Here is a 12,583-nt window from a genome sequence, read left to right as displayed (position 1 = left end):
GACCTGTGAAATTTCCTACCTTAAGATTTCCTACCTTAAAGGTTTCCTACCTTAAATTGCCTTTTACCTGAAGTGTAAGGTGAGATCCAGTCATCTCCAGTGAAAAGGAAAGAAAACCATGTGGCAGAAGTGAATGAGAAGGGAAGAGGGTGGTTAACTTTACAAAGATCCTGCAGTTAGTCAGAAGTGCAGTAGGTTCGTTCAGAAATTTCTTTACAATCTGTTTTTGAAAATAAATCTACTTTTGGCTTCCTGTCTCTTTTCATGTCCCTTATTCATCCTCTTGCCTTGCTGATGCCACATTAGAACTTCACATTTGCCTTTGCCCGTTGCTTTTGGAGTTGGAGCTGCCCTCCAGAATTGCCTCTGTGTTCAGCCCATCCTCACCATCCCCTTCCCTGATCCTGCATCTCTCCCAAAAACAAGCCTCCCTCTTCAGAAACCTCAAACTTATATAAAATGACTGAGGTTTTCATGCCTCCTAGCAGTTGTTCTTGTGGGCTTGGATGGGGGGAAGAGCTTTTTCTGGTTACGGTGGGCTTTTACCCCTGCCCCGTGAAGGCATAAAATCCAGAGGGGGTTATATGATTAGGGGACTGGAACACCTCTCTTATGAAGAAAGGCTGAGGGATTTGGGTCTCTTCAGTCTGGAAAAAAGATGGCTGAGGGGGGGGTCCTTATCAACACTTATAAATACTTAAAGGGTGGGTGTCAGGAGGATGGGGCCAGGATCTTTTCAGTGGTGCCCAGCGACAGGACAAGAGGTAATGGGCACAAACTTGAACACAGGAAGTTCCACCTAAACATGAGAAGGAACTTCTTTACCCTGAGGGTGGCAGAGCCCTGGCACAGGCTGCCCAGAGAGGTGGTGGAGTCTCCGTCTCTGGAGACATTCAAACCCCGCCTGGACGCGTTCCTGTGCCACCTGCTCTGGGTGACCCTGCTCTGGCAGGGGGTTGGGCTAGATGGTCTCCAGAGGTCCCTTCCAACCCTATGATTCTATGTGCGATTCCTCCTATCCTAAGTAATACAAGATTGCACTTTTTCATGTGAAGATAATATAACAGCCAAATCCACCAGTATTAAGTTCCCTCTTCCAGGGTTGTTTGGAAAGGTGCTTTTTTTGACCATAAATAATGCGCGTGCTGTCTAGTAGGAAATCAGGTCTGCCCAGTGCATGCAGTGCCCCAGTTTCCCTCCTGGTTGGGTAGTGGTTGCTGATGGAATCAGTCAGCGGGTGAGAAGATAAGGTAGTTCATAAAAAAAAAAAAAAAAAAAAAAGGTTAAAAGAAAGAAAAAAGAAAAAAAAAAAGAGGAAAAACAGTCAATGCCTGTTGTCAAGTTGAGATAGGACTGGGTTGACAAAAGCCTTGGTCTTGTGTCTATATGGACAAGGCACTCCACAAAGGCAACACCTACAGATCAATAGCGATGCTCTTCGATAGGGCTGTAAATAAATAACAGGACTGTAAGACTTGGTCTTGCAAATATTTACTTGTTACTCTTTTAGTATTTGCTAAATACAGTGCCGAGCGCCGTGGATAGCCCAGCTGGAGCAAATGGTACTGGCCGGGTCCTGCTCAGCACTAGCGCTACGCAGGATTGGACCTGAGGGTCGTGATCGACGATCCCGAGTATTTGCATGCTATTCACAAAGTCGGGTGTTCCTCCAAATTAAAGGCCTTTCCTGAAAACCCTCCGTCACATGTAGCGTCTGCCTTGCGCCATAAAATCTTGCCTAATTGTTTTCGGAACGATTGAGTTATTACCCGCAAAATGGAACAAAGGCCTAATACCCACAGTGGGATGAAATCACCTCATCAGTGGTATAAAATAGGAAGAGGAAAAAAAAGGAAAAAAAAGAAGTGAGTGGGAAGTTTTACTATAGCAACCAAGTTTACATAATATCAATGTGCTTCAAGTGAAAGCTCTAGAAATGCTTAATTTGAGGTACCTTTTCACAGGGCTAATTTTAAATGACGTTTATTTCTGAAAATTACTGATTAGCTCCAATAGCCTACGGAATTGGGGGGGGGGGAAGCTTCACAAGCGGCTCAGATTTCAATACTTGAAATTCATTGATCAGTTTTAACCAATAATTCAGTTTTCTTTTTAAAAGGGTTTTGGTTCTATGCAAATCATTTTATTTCTCAAAATAAGATGAAGGGAAGACTGTTGTGTGTTTGGTTTCGTACATAAAAACATCCTTACTGAAAGGTTAAGGCTTCGTAATGCAAAACTTTATTCTGATATTAGAACTAACTGGCAAAGATGGATTTGTTAAAAATAATCAAAACCTTCGCAAAATGGTGCAAAATCAGGTCCACTCCTTTTTGCCACTCCAAGAGATGCATTACTTTTTGCTTTTAATTGCTTACGGTGCTTACACCATTCTTCAGCTCTGCCCAAATGCTTTGTGTCACTTGTGCTTGTGTGCTTTGCTTTTCTTTTTTTCTCCTTTTTTTTCTTCCCCCTTTCTTGTCCCTCTAGAAGTCTGCTAATAAGAGTTAAGCTGATAGGCTTCCTCCCTCCCTTGTACGCAGGTAGGCTCACGTCCCGCCGCACGAACCAAAATGCTGTATTTTCTGCTGTTAGCCCAGCTACTACTTTCAGGCTCATGGGTTGCCTGGAAGGTTATTTCTTTGTGAAAGATAGCGAACACCTCATTTGCATTCAGTAACGCTGTCTGGACCAGATTCCTTTTCCCCCTCGCATTAGTGGAAGATCCTGAGTGATTCCACTGAAGTCATTTGAGCCCGCTCCAAATTTACACCGCCGTCGCCCAGCTCTGCTTCTGCCGCCTCTGATAGAAACTTGCTTTGATGCCAGAGATAAGCTGAATCCCGAGCATGTTCATTGGCTTAGGGGGGAATAAAGCAGAGGATTTGAACTCTCTTCATGCTGCCTTGCAGGCTTGGGAGAGAGTGAAGTCATTCGGAAACTTTCCCTTGAAGTGCTTCCAACAGTAGCATTTCCTTGGCCCAATACTGGGGGGGGGCAAGTTGATTAAAGGAATGGCAATTAAAGAAAGGGTGAGGAGGGGGTCCGGAGAGGGGTCGTGATGTGAGCTCCACACTGGATTTGGCTGCGGGATCTGGAAGGGAAAGGGGGTGTCTGCTGTCTTTGTCACTTGCTGGACGAAAGCCACGGGCAGTGATGTCAGAGTGAGCTCATACGCTCAACCCTGCTCTTTCTGCAGCTGAACTTTTTTGCAGGTTTTGGGGTGTTGTATATTTTTTTTTTGCTCTGAGGAGGTGTTCGGTTTTCAAAGGTTGAGTTGTTTGGAGAAATTGCACGTCGCTCTGTGTCCGAAAAGCTGCTTGAATGGCGCCTGATCTGCAAAGGTGAAGGGGAATTGCTTCATCTGCCCCACTTCGACGTCCGGAGAAACCGAGGCGCAAAGAGTAAATGATGCGACTGCGGCGGCAAGCGGGGTCTGGGCCTCTGAAACGAGGGGAGGATGGAGAGGAGGCGACATTTGTAGCCGGAGTAGGATTAAAGCCTGAGAATTGCTGATTCCAAATTCCAGGTTCCTTCCTCAAAACTGCCATATGCTCCACCAGCTGAAAAAGCTTCATATCGGCAGGCAGCGATAGCGCAGCAATAACGCAGCTCCTCTAAGCCAGTGTTTACATCCATTGTCTGATTTATGCTGTGAAAATTAATGCAGCTTCATTTGCCATTCCCCCTCCCCATTTCCCTCTGTACTACAGTAACGGACCAAAGCTTCCATTTTTCCTTCGTTTTTAATAAAAGTTGCTATTTTGCGCACATGTGCCGGTCAAGGAACTGGCATTAACGTGACAAACAACAGAGGGGAGCCTGTAACAGTGTGAAACATTCAGGGTGGGGTTTTTTTGCGTTTTTGTTTTTCACCACTTTACCCTCTGCGTTCGAGAGTTAATTCGTACGTAGTCACTACGTAATTTACGTTTGAGAACCAAATTATTTGAATGCGGTTTCTCCCCATAAGCTCTCCTTGAGTCATATCTCGGCATCTTTTATAGAGAGGGTTTTTTTGTTTTTTTTTTTTTTTTGCATTTGACCCTGTTCCTGCCTCTAACTTTTAAATGGCAAAAGCAAATGTGCTTTGAAAAGTGTGTTACACTGTAGTTGTTAAATAAAGCAATAACCTATGCACTTGTAATGCTTTCTCTATGACCTACTTACATACTACTTCACCCTCCTTATAGTATGATTAAAAGCTGCTTTGAATCCACTATTCCCTCAAGGGATTTGAGGCTAGAATTTAACAAACTGCTGAGAAGGCTTAAGTCAGTAAGAGGGCTTCCCTACAGCTTCTTCCAGCTAATTCACATGTAATTAAAAGGAAAATAAATATTTCAAAAGAACATACGTTTTAATGAAGCATTTTTAAGCACTTACACCTTGTGAAATGGGGCAAATTTATAAAGATCTCGCTGTTCCATATGCAGATTTTAAGCCAAATTATTTGTGATCCTCTCCTCCTTCCACCATGGCATCCTGTGCAAAGCGTGGATTTGCTTTTCAGGCAGCAGCAGTGGGACTGTGGTCCTTAAAAGCATCAGGCTGGGGAGACTGAAGTCCCTTAGATTAAGCATGTAGCAAAAAAAAAAAAAAAATGATGATGAAGAGGTACGGATCCAGCCGCACAGGGTGAAGTGGGGGTGGAGCCTTCGTACTTAAAAGAATATCTTCATCCTCGCTGAGCTGCCTGTATTTCTTCTCAGCTAAAACCTGCCCCTTCTGCAGTGGCAAGATTTTGAAATTGAAAGTTAATCCAACTCTGCTCTGGGCTGGATTAACCACCATGGAGGCCTCAGATCAAAACCCAGGTGGCTGCGTCCAGCTGGAGAGAGTTGTGCTTGGTTTCTCCTTTTATTGCGACTTTGCACTTATTTTTTTTTTATCCGCCATATAGGCTTACGCCGCGCGATGGATGGGTGGCGTAGAGGAATTGCCATTAATTTAGTAAAGAGGAGCCATAGCTTTGCTTTGTGCATTTCTCTGTGGACGTTTAGGTGCCATGGTGATGAGGACAGTATGCGAACATATAGAACAGAGCAGATTAATAACGCTATAGATATCTGTTCAGGATTGCAGCTGTCCTACGGGGATTACGCTGAGGGCCAAGTGAACCTTTCCTTTCTTTAGACTTGCAAAGTAGGCAAAAATTTTAGCAGCCTGAGGGGTTTTTCTTCCTTTTTAACTGTTTAAAATGGAAAAGTGTCTTAGTGCCATAAACTGGACTCTGAAAATTCACCTGGTCTGTATTCTTACTATCAAATAGACACTGGTCAAAATTTCAATAAAACTTCGCCTGAGCGACAGCATATTTATTTATCGGTCAATTTAATTTTATTTTAGAATACTCTCTGAAAAGTTCAAATGTAGTTCTTTTAAATTCACATGTTACTTTTTGCAAGTGTTGTTTATCCAGAACAAATCAAATTATAAAACCTGGAGAGAGATTCCGAGGGAGAAGCACACACAACGCAGAGAGACGTCTTCTCTGTCTAGACTGCTCAGATCACCCAGTAATCTTCGTAAATATGTTAATATTCTTTTGCCTGGAGCTGCTTCGTATTGAAGCAAGTAGGTTTTGAAGATGCAAAGGAAAAATTATACAGATTTTCAGGGGGCGGTAGCGCGTGTGGGGGGGGGGAGGTGGCTCCAGCTATTTGTATGTGTGGAATTTTATGTGGAATTTTGGTGGTGTGTCTGGTTGTGCGCGGGGTCGGGAAGGGGCTTTGGGCCGGTTACAGGCGGGAGGGAGGATTTACCGTCGTTTACTGACTTAAATCCCAATTTACGAAGCGGTGAGGACAGAGTCACAACTAAATCCCCGACGAGCCGGGAACATCCCTTGGAGCGTTCCAAGGGTGCCGAGGCCCGAAGGGCAGGAACCCGGGTGGAGGGACCCTCCCCTGAGCGACCCGCCTGAACATTCCCAGCGCTCCCAGTTCGCCGGAGGCCACTTGCGCCTTCCTCCCGCACTGGGAAGAACTGGGTCTCTGTCAGAAACCGAAGCAGAGGGCTGCCCGCCCGGCTCTTCGCTCCGCCGGGGGGAAAGGCTCCCCCCCATCACCCCCCACCTTCCCCTCATCGGCGCCCACCCGAGCCGGGAGCGTGGGGCGGCGGGGAGATGCTGAGGGGGTCTCGGCCGGCTCTTACCTCCCTCCCACGCCGCCACCCTCAAAGTTTGTCGGTGGGGGGAGCCCGGGGAGGGGGGTGTGCGTGTCCCCCACCCACCGCGGCGATGCTATAGGCCTCTCGCCGGGGCCGGAGGGGTTAACGGGGAGCCGCAGCGGGGAGATGGCTCCGCCTCCCCGCTCAGCACCTGGCGCTCCACCGACGGTTGCCTCAGCAGTCGATTTCGGAGGGGATTGGCGGAAAATAAAAAAAAAAAAAAATTAAATAAAAAAAATTAAAAAAAAAAAAAATAACCCACACCAAGAGAAGGAGGGGAGGAGGGGGAGGAGGAGGAGGGGGGGGAAGAGAAATGTGACAACTGCCGGGGCTGGCGGCTGCCGCGGGGAGGCCTCCGCACCTGTGCCTGCCTCTCCGCCGCCCGGCGCAGTTGTGGGATCCGCCGAGCCCCGCCGCATCCTCCCGGGAGCCAGACCGGCCGCGGCGCCCCCGGAGCCCAGCATGACTTCTTCGTTCAAGCTGGATTTCCTTCCGGAGATGATGGTCGACGGCCGCTTGCTGGTCTCTGACAGAATGTGAGTGGTGGCGGGGCTGCCGCCGAGTAACCCCCCCCGCCCTCCTTCCCTCCCGCCCTCCCTCCCTCCCCGCTACCCCCCGCCGCCGGGCGCGGGGCTTCGGCCGCCCCTCCGCGGCAGGAGAAGGGGGTCCCCCCCCTCTGTTTTTTTCCCCCCACCCCCTTCTCAAGTCACTTGGTGGTCTCCAGGTTGGGTGTCCCCCCACCCTTCTCCTCCCGGGTGCGCGGCGTTCCAGTGGGTCGGTGAGGGCGGGCGAGGGGCGGCGAGGTGAGGGGAGGCGGGGGGGGGGGGTGTCTACATGCTGCCCTTCCCCGGCAGAACAAAAATCCCTTTGCAAAACCTTCCTCAGTTCTCAAGCGAAACGCTGAGCATCCGCTGGGAGTAAAACCAGGCAGAAAGCAGGGATTTTTTTTTTTTTTACATATATATATATATATATATTATTTTTTTTTTATCCTGTTCCCGACAGCTGCCTGGTACAGAGAGTGTTAATTAGGTTGAGGGGGGTTGTTTTACGTGCGGTTGAACTGGGGATAAGATTTATCGGAAGGCGCTGAATGCTGGAATTTCAGAAAGAGAAGTATTCCCCTAGCCCATCTCTGCTCCATTAATCTCGATCTGAAAGTTTCTATTATCATCCTCTTGGGCATTGCCAATTGACAGGGATTTTCAGGTAACCTAAGCCTTATATGAAAAAAAATAAAAGCGAGAAACGAGGCAGTAGTCACTTGCTGAAAGATCAGAAAGGCTGAGGACCGTGCTGCGTTTTTACAGTATCCAAAATGTCTTTTATTTTGCTGGGTTTTTTCCTTCTTTCATCAGGATGATAAATGTGGTTTGAGTTACATTAGAATGAAGCGAGAGGCTTTGGCATTGACTCTGTGCTGGAGCTATTCCGGTTGAGGCAGCGCTTAAGTTACAAGTGTAAATAAACCCGTGTGTGCGGCAGAGACTGTCACCTGCGATTTGCACAAATCGGGTCGCGTACTGTGCCCCCATCTAAGACTATTCAGACTTTTTATTACCTTCTTTACCGGCAAGCAAACTTTCTCCCAAGGCGGAGCGCTCTCCCTGTCACCGGCGATGTTCCGCCTGGAGATGCTCGGTGGTGGGGCAGTTGTTCAGGCAGCTGAGATTTAATGAGCGTGTGGGAGAGGGGAAGAGGCAGGGGGAGAAGCCACTTGGTGCCGGTGACTTAACGCTGTTTTTACAGTCCTTGAAGGACAGCAGAGTGTTTGCGTAAATGCTGCCCGTTGTCTCTGTTTCGTGATCTTAAATTCAAACAAGTTCTCTGCTGTGTTTTGTTTTTCCCATTGTAAGATCCCTGTTTTGATTGGCACCGGTCAGTTTTGGAAGGGGTGCTCTATTTCTCGCCTTTGGCATGAAAATGGCACAGGTTTGGCTATCAGGGTACAAAGTTGCTGCTGAACACTGGTATCGCTTGCTTTGCAGCCCTCTGTAGGGACTCGCCACAGACGAGCTTTCCCTTGTTTTCCTCGTCTCGGCTTTGATTAGACTTTCTACCTGCTGTCCTTCCAGGCAGTCAGGAAAGATACCGCTAACAAACATCTCCAAGCTCAAAGGCACTGTTAACTGCAGCTGACGATGCCCTGTTGTCACTTAGCCTTATATAACTTTATCTCCAAGTTGCCCCTCGAGGGGGGAGGACCAGGTCAAACTCTTCCTTCTGCATTGCTGTCTTTGTACTCCTCTTCTCTGGGAAGCATCCGCGATGTATCTTAACAGAGCTTGAAACACAGGCAGTGTTCATCGGACGCAGATCTTAATGTGTGTCCGAAGAAACCAAAATTACTCTAGAGATATGCCAGCTTCTAAGTGGATCTCTAAATACAGAAGGTTAATAATAGAATTGTTAAATACGCATGTCCTTGTAGGGTTTGGTGCTGGTCCTCATATATTTGGGGGGGGAGGGGGAGACTTTGTAATTTCTTGAAGAAAAAGAAGTTTACCTCCTGTGGTAGTGTTGTGATGTGCTTCCTTGTATTAACCAAGCTTTCCTTTGCTGCTGATCTAAGTAATTGTGGAGATGCATGATTTCCAGGGATCATGTGTCATGCATACAAATTAATATCGAGGCTAAATTGCTATTAACTGAGGGAGCTTCTCCTAAAAAAAAAAATAAAAATCTTGAAACTAAGTGCTGTCTGTGGAAGCTTTGCTACACTGCCTTTCTAAAACTCCGTAATTCGCTATTTAAAAATATCTTCGTTTCGTCTTCGTATCCAAGTGGTGGCATACATTTATTTGCAAGTCCCCAACTCTCTGGACTAATCAGCGCCGCCGAGAATGCAGTTTGATTACGCGTAGGGGGTCACGGGCAGGAATGCACCTTCCCCTTTGGCTGGCCCAGCCCCGCGGTGCAGCGCGACGCCAGCGGCGTTCGGCGGGGTGGCACGGTGCGTGGCGGGGCACGCGCCCACTGACGGCGCTGCACAAAACTTTTAACCTCGCCATCTGGTCTGGCCATCGAGTATAGCTCCGTTCAGTCCTTAGCAGAAAGGAATTTTCCTATTTTAGACTGAGGCAATTAGCAAGATGTGTGTAAAAATCTTTCGCAGTGAAAATTTGCAGAGCTAGATTTATTTATTTATTTATTTATTTACGCCAGTGGCGTGTCGGATATTTTAGGAAATCAGCACCGTACAGTATCACTTACACTTCCGTTGTTTACACATTTAAAAGTTCTTCGTAAATGGCATTCTTTTCACTATTATCCATTGTTTCAACAAGGAACCGAGAAGGAGAATTTTCAAGGAATAGCTTTCGGTGCATACCTATCGTGAAAGTTAACTGCCAGCTTGATAATTGTCAAAATTAAAGCGCTCTTACCTCTGTGAGACTGTTAATTGCTCTTAAATGTTGCATCTTTCCAAATTTTGCTCCTGTTGTTATTTATCTAAATATAAGTAAAATAGAACATCAGCTACTTTGAGCATGATTGTTTAGTATAATTAAACTGTATGCATGGCATGGGTGTACCTGGTTAGTAATTGACCGGCAATTTTAGTAGCAAAAATTCATTAAAGACATGGCGTTGGAAAATAGACCCTTTAGGATATGAAGCTTAAAGTTATATGAACTTTTGTTCCTCAGGGCCAATGGCAAAGTTAGATGCACTGGCCATCGTCAGTGCTTGCAAGGAGACCGCTTGGTTAGTGCTCTGGTTAAAACATCAGAAACTGTTTGACCGATGTTCTGCGTAGCCTGTGTGTGCTAATTGTGTGGAAGAAGCAATTTGGAAGAGAAGATGGAAGTGGAAACTGTGTGTGTATTTGGGCAGGGTAGGAGAGGGTTAATGGTTACTAAGTGTGGTTATAAAATGTGAGTTCAATGTAATTTGCTTAGTAATTTCACTGCCTTGCATGTACACGCCAACTGGATGGTTGTAAAGTGGTTGCTTTGAGGATTAAATACTCGTCGTAGTTACCCCCCACGTTGATTTCTGCAATACCACCAAAGATTTTTCCCTTCCATGCTACACGTTCCACTGCCTGGGATTACCTTTAATGTAAATGAGTAATCGTGTGTGTTACTACCGAGACAAACTCAAATTTAACTTTAATTTTTGGTAGCTGGGTATAATGTCAATTGAATATGTGATGCTTAAAGCAGTGCACGTGCAACTGTACGGGTTCCATGGTAATTACGCATAGAAGTATTTAGTCTTTGAATTCCTGCCTCCTCTTATCCAAGAGGAGTCAAAATTGGATATATGTGCAATACGCTGATTAAAAAGGCAACGAAGATCAATTTTCAATACTTTCTGTTTGTTTATATTTATTATTTAATAAATAAGGGTTGTCATCACTCCCAGGCATTCTTGCACTTTACGAAACCAAAACTTCCCTTTCTGCACTAAATCTGCAAAACAGGACTTTTTCCAGCATAAACTGGAGGTAATAAAATAACTTTTTTTTTTTTTTAACCTCACTACCTCACTGCAGGGAAAACTCAACATACTGTCAAAAATAATTTTTCAACTTTTTTTTTTTTTTTAAATATATGTAGAACATCAAACCATGAATTGCTAACTGAAAATGGATAGTTGGGTATCAGCTGTCATGTGGGGTTTTTTTGGGTTTTTTTTGGTTTTTTTTTTTTTAAGTCCACAGGCTTGTCCTTATACTGGCATTTTATTCTAACTTTGATTTAGTAATAGCTTTATTTTAAGTGTTATGACTTGTTACTTGCATGACAGATTCCTTGAGGGAAAGCAAAGCAAAAGAAGAAGAATATTCTTGACTGTTGACAGAGCTCCAGAAAGGAAAACAAATCTTTGGATGTCGATTAAGTAATTACGATTTCCTGGTGTCCTTCTCCCCATCATCTTTTCTAGTAGCTTCCTAGAGCCCCGTTCAGTACGTAACCTATGATAACTCTCAGCTCATTAATATTTAAATATATCTTCCACTTCCTATGATATGATCTCATAAGTTTTTAAGCCTCCCCCACATGTATTCATCATTCAAATTAATCATCAGTTATGATTGCTTTAAAAACTTTGATAACTCTAAATATTTCATTGGCATTTTAGGATGTTTGATATCTTATGAGCATTTGGACTATTCAAATTTCATAATTAATTCATACGTTAATATGAAAAAATATTTGACCCAACCGATATAGGGGAAAGGTGTACGAAATCTTTTAGTTTTTAAAAGCTCCTGGAATGCAAAGAATGCACTTTGGCAAGACATGACTGTCTAGAGAAAAGGTATTGTCTTATAGTTTAATCATACATAAACCTCTTCCCTTTTAAAGTGGAGAGGTGATTTTTTTTTTGTTTTGTTTTTATTTCTACAAACTGTATTTCCTACAGGGTGTTCATATAACTGCGTATATCTCGCGTCTCCTGACATGGTTTCCTTTGATTAAAACAAACTAGTGGCAGGGCAAGGTTAACCAAGGGCTAAAGTCACAAAATAGAGAACACACGTAGAGAGCGAGGCCGAGCTTTCCTTTGCGAAGAAGTGGGAGAACAGGAAAAACCTTCATAGGTACAAGAAAAATGCGAGAACAAGAATGCCTATTCAGAAAATAAAAACTAATTAGAGCAATAAATGTAATGTTCTTGAGTAATTGTGAAATAATTATTCCCCTTTAGAATCATCATACTTTAATTGCTTTCCCCCGCATTCCCGCGTTCCGCATGCCTATGGAAAGGAAGAGAAGCGCTTCTGTTCCCTCCAGGATTTCATTTTGCATTTGCAGTAAGCTGCTGGCTTTCTCGTAAAGGTTTTCAGAAATATGTTGCCTTAAACGCTGTTGTGTTCTTCCATATGGTGTTAAATAGAAAAGGTGAATGGCAGATGCTGAAGCTATAAATTCTCTCCTATCGTCCAGACAAAGCACCTTGAGATTTAGTTGTGCAGTTTATCCATCCTCTCTGTACCACAGATTTATAATCAATCTCTCATTTTCATTGAGACTTGTGTTACGTAAATAGGACACACTTCAGCAGAGTATTCTCTTTGCTCACAGCTTGATCCTTGAAAAATCAGCTGACAATAGTTTAAAATTATAATATTAATAAAGAGGAGATCATCTGGCCTTCAGAATGACATCTGAAAGCAGCTTCTGTTTTGTGTTAAATCTTAATTACTGTATTTAAATGAATGCCTAAATGAGCCAATACACAAAGGAGTTGCCTACTGTACCAATAGTGCCTGTTTGGTGATTTTTTTTTTTTTTTGTTTTTATTTTTTTCCTGTGGGTTTACACAAATATAAAAACCAGTTTATACTGCAGAGAACAGCTATGTTCTCTTGCCTCTTACTGGCAACTCAGCTGAAGAAGAGTGAGTATCTTGCGTCTGGTCTCTGCCCTGGGACAGCTTTTCCCTTGCCTATCAAAGG

General features: G+C 44.5%; 1 protein-coding gene and 1 long non-coding RNA gene across 13 annotated transcripts in view; one reads left to right on the top strand and one right to left on the bottom strand.

The window, feature by feature from the left end:
* CELF2 (CUGBP Elav-like family member 2) overlaps positions 1-12,583 on the top strand; it is a 561,996-nt gene that overhangs the window by 308,542 nt on the left and 240,871 nt on the right. For 4 of the 11 annotated variants that reach the window (XM_063323645.1, XM_063323643.1, XM_063323644.1 and 1 more), the window contains exon 1: positions 6,480-6,707. The exons of the other annotated variants lie outside the window; for them this stretch is intronic. In XM_063323645.1, the coding sequence (XP_063179715.1) occupies positions 6,634-6,707 (74 nt within the window). In that variant the 5' untranslated portion in view covers positions 6,480-6,633. Of the gene's footprint in view, positions 1-6,479; positions 6,708-12,583 lie in introns of those variants that run through there. 11 annotated transcript variants of the gene reach the window in all.
* LOC134510393 (uncharacterized) lies at positions 2,219-6,648 on the bottom strand. Of its 2 annotated transcripts, none has more exons than XR_010069589.1 (2): positions 6,533-6,648; positions 2,219-3,652 (listed from the first exon to the last, which is right to left on the bottom strand). It is a non-coding gene; the product is annotated as an uncharacterized LOC134510393 (long non-coding RNA). The 2 variants fall into 2 exon arrangements; XR_010069588.1 differs by lacking the exon at positions 6,533-6,648 and adding an exon at positions 6,157-6,321.

Source organism: Chroicocephalus ridibundus, chromosome 1 (assembly GCF_963924245.1).
Source record: "Chroicocephalus ridibundus chromosome 1, bChrRid1.1, whole genome shotgun sequence".
Taxonomy (NCBI): domain Eukaryota; kingdom Metazoa; phylum Chordata; class Aves; order Charadriiformes; family Laridae; genus Chroicocephalus; species Chroicocephalus ridibundus.
This window is presented reverse-complemented; position numbering and strand designations above follow the sequence as displayed.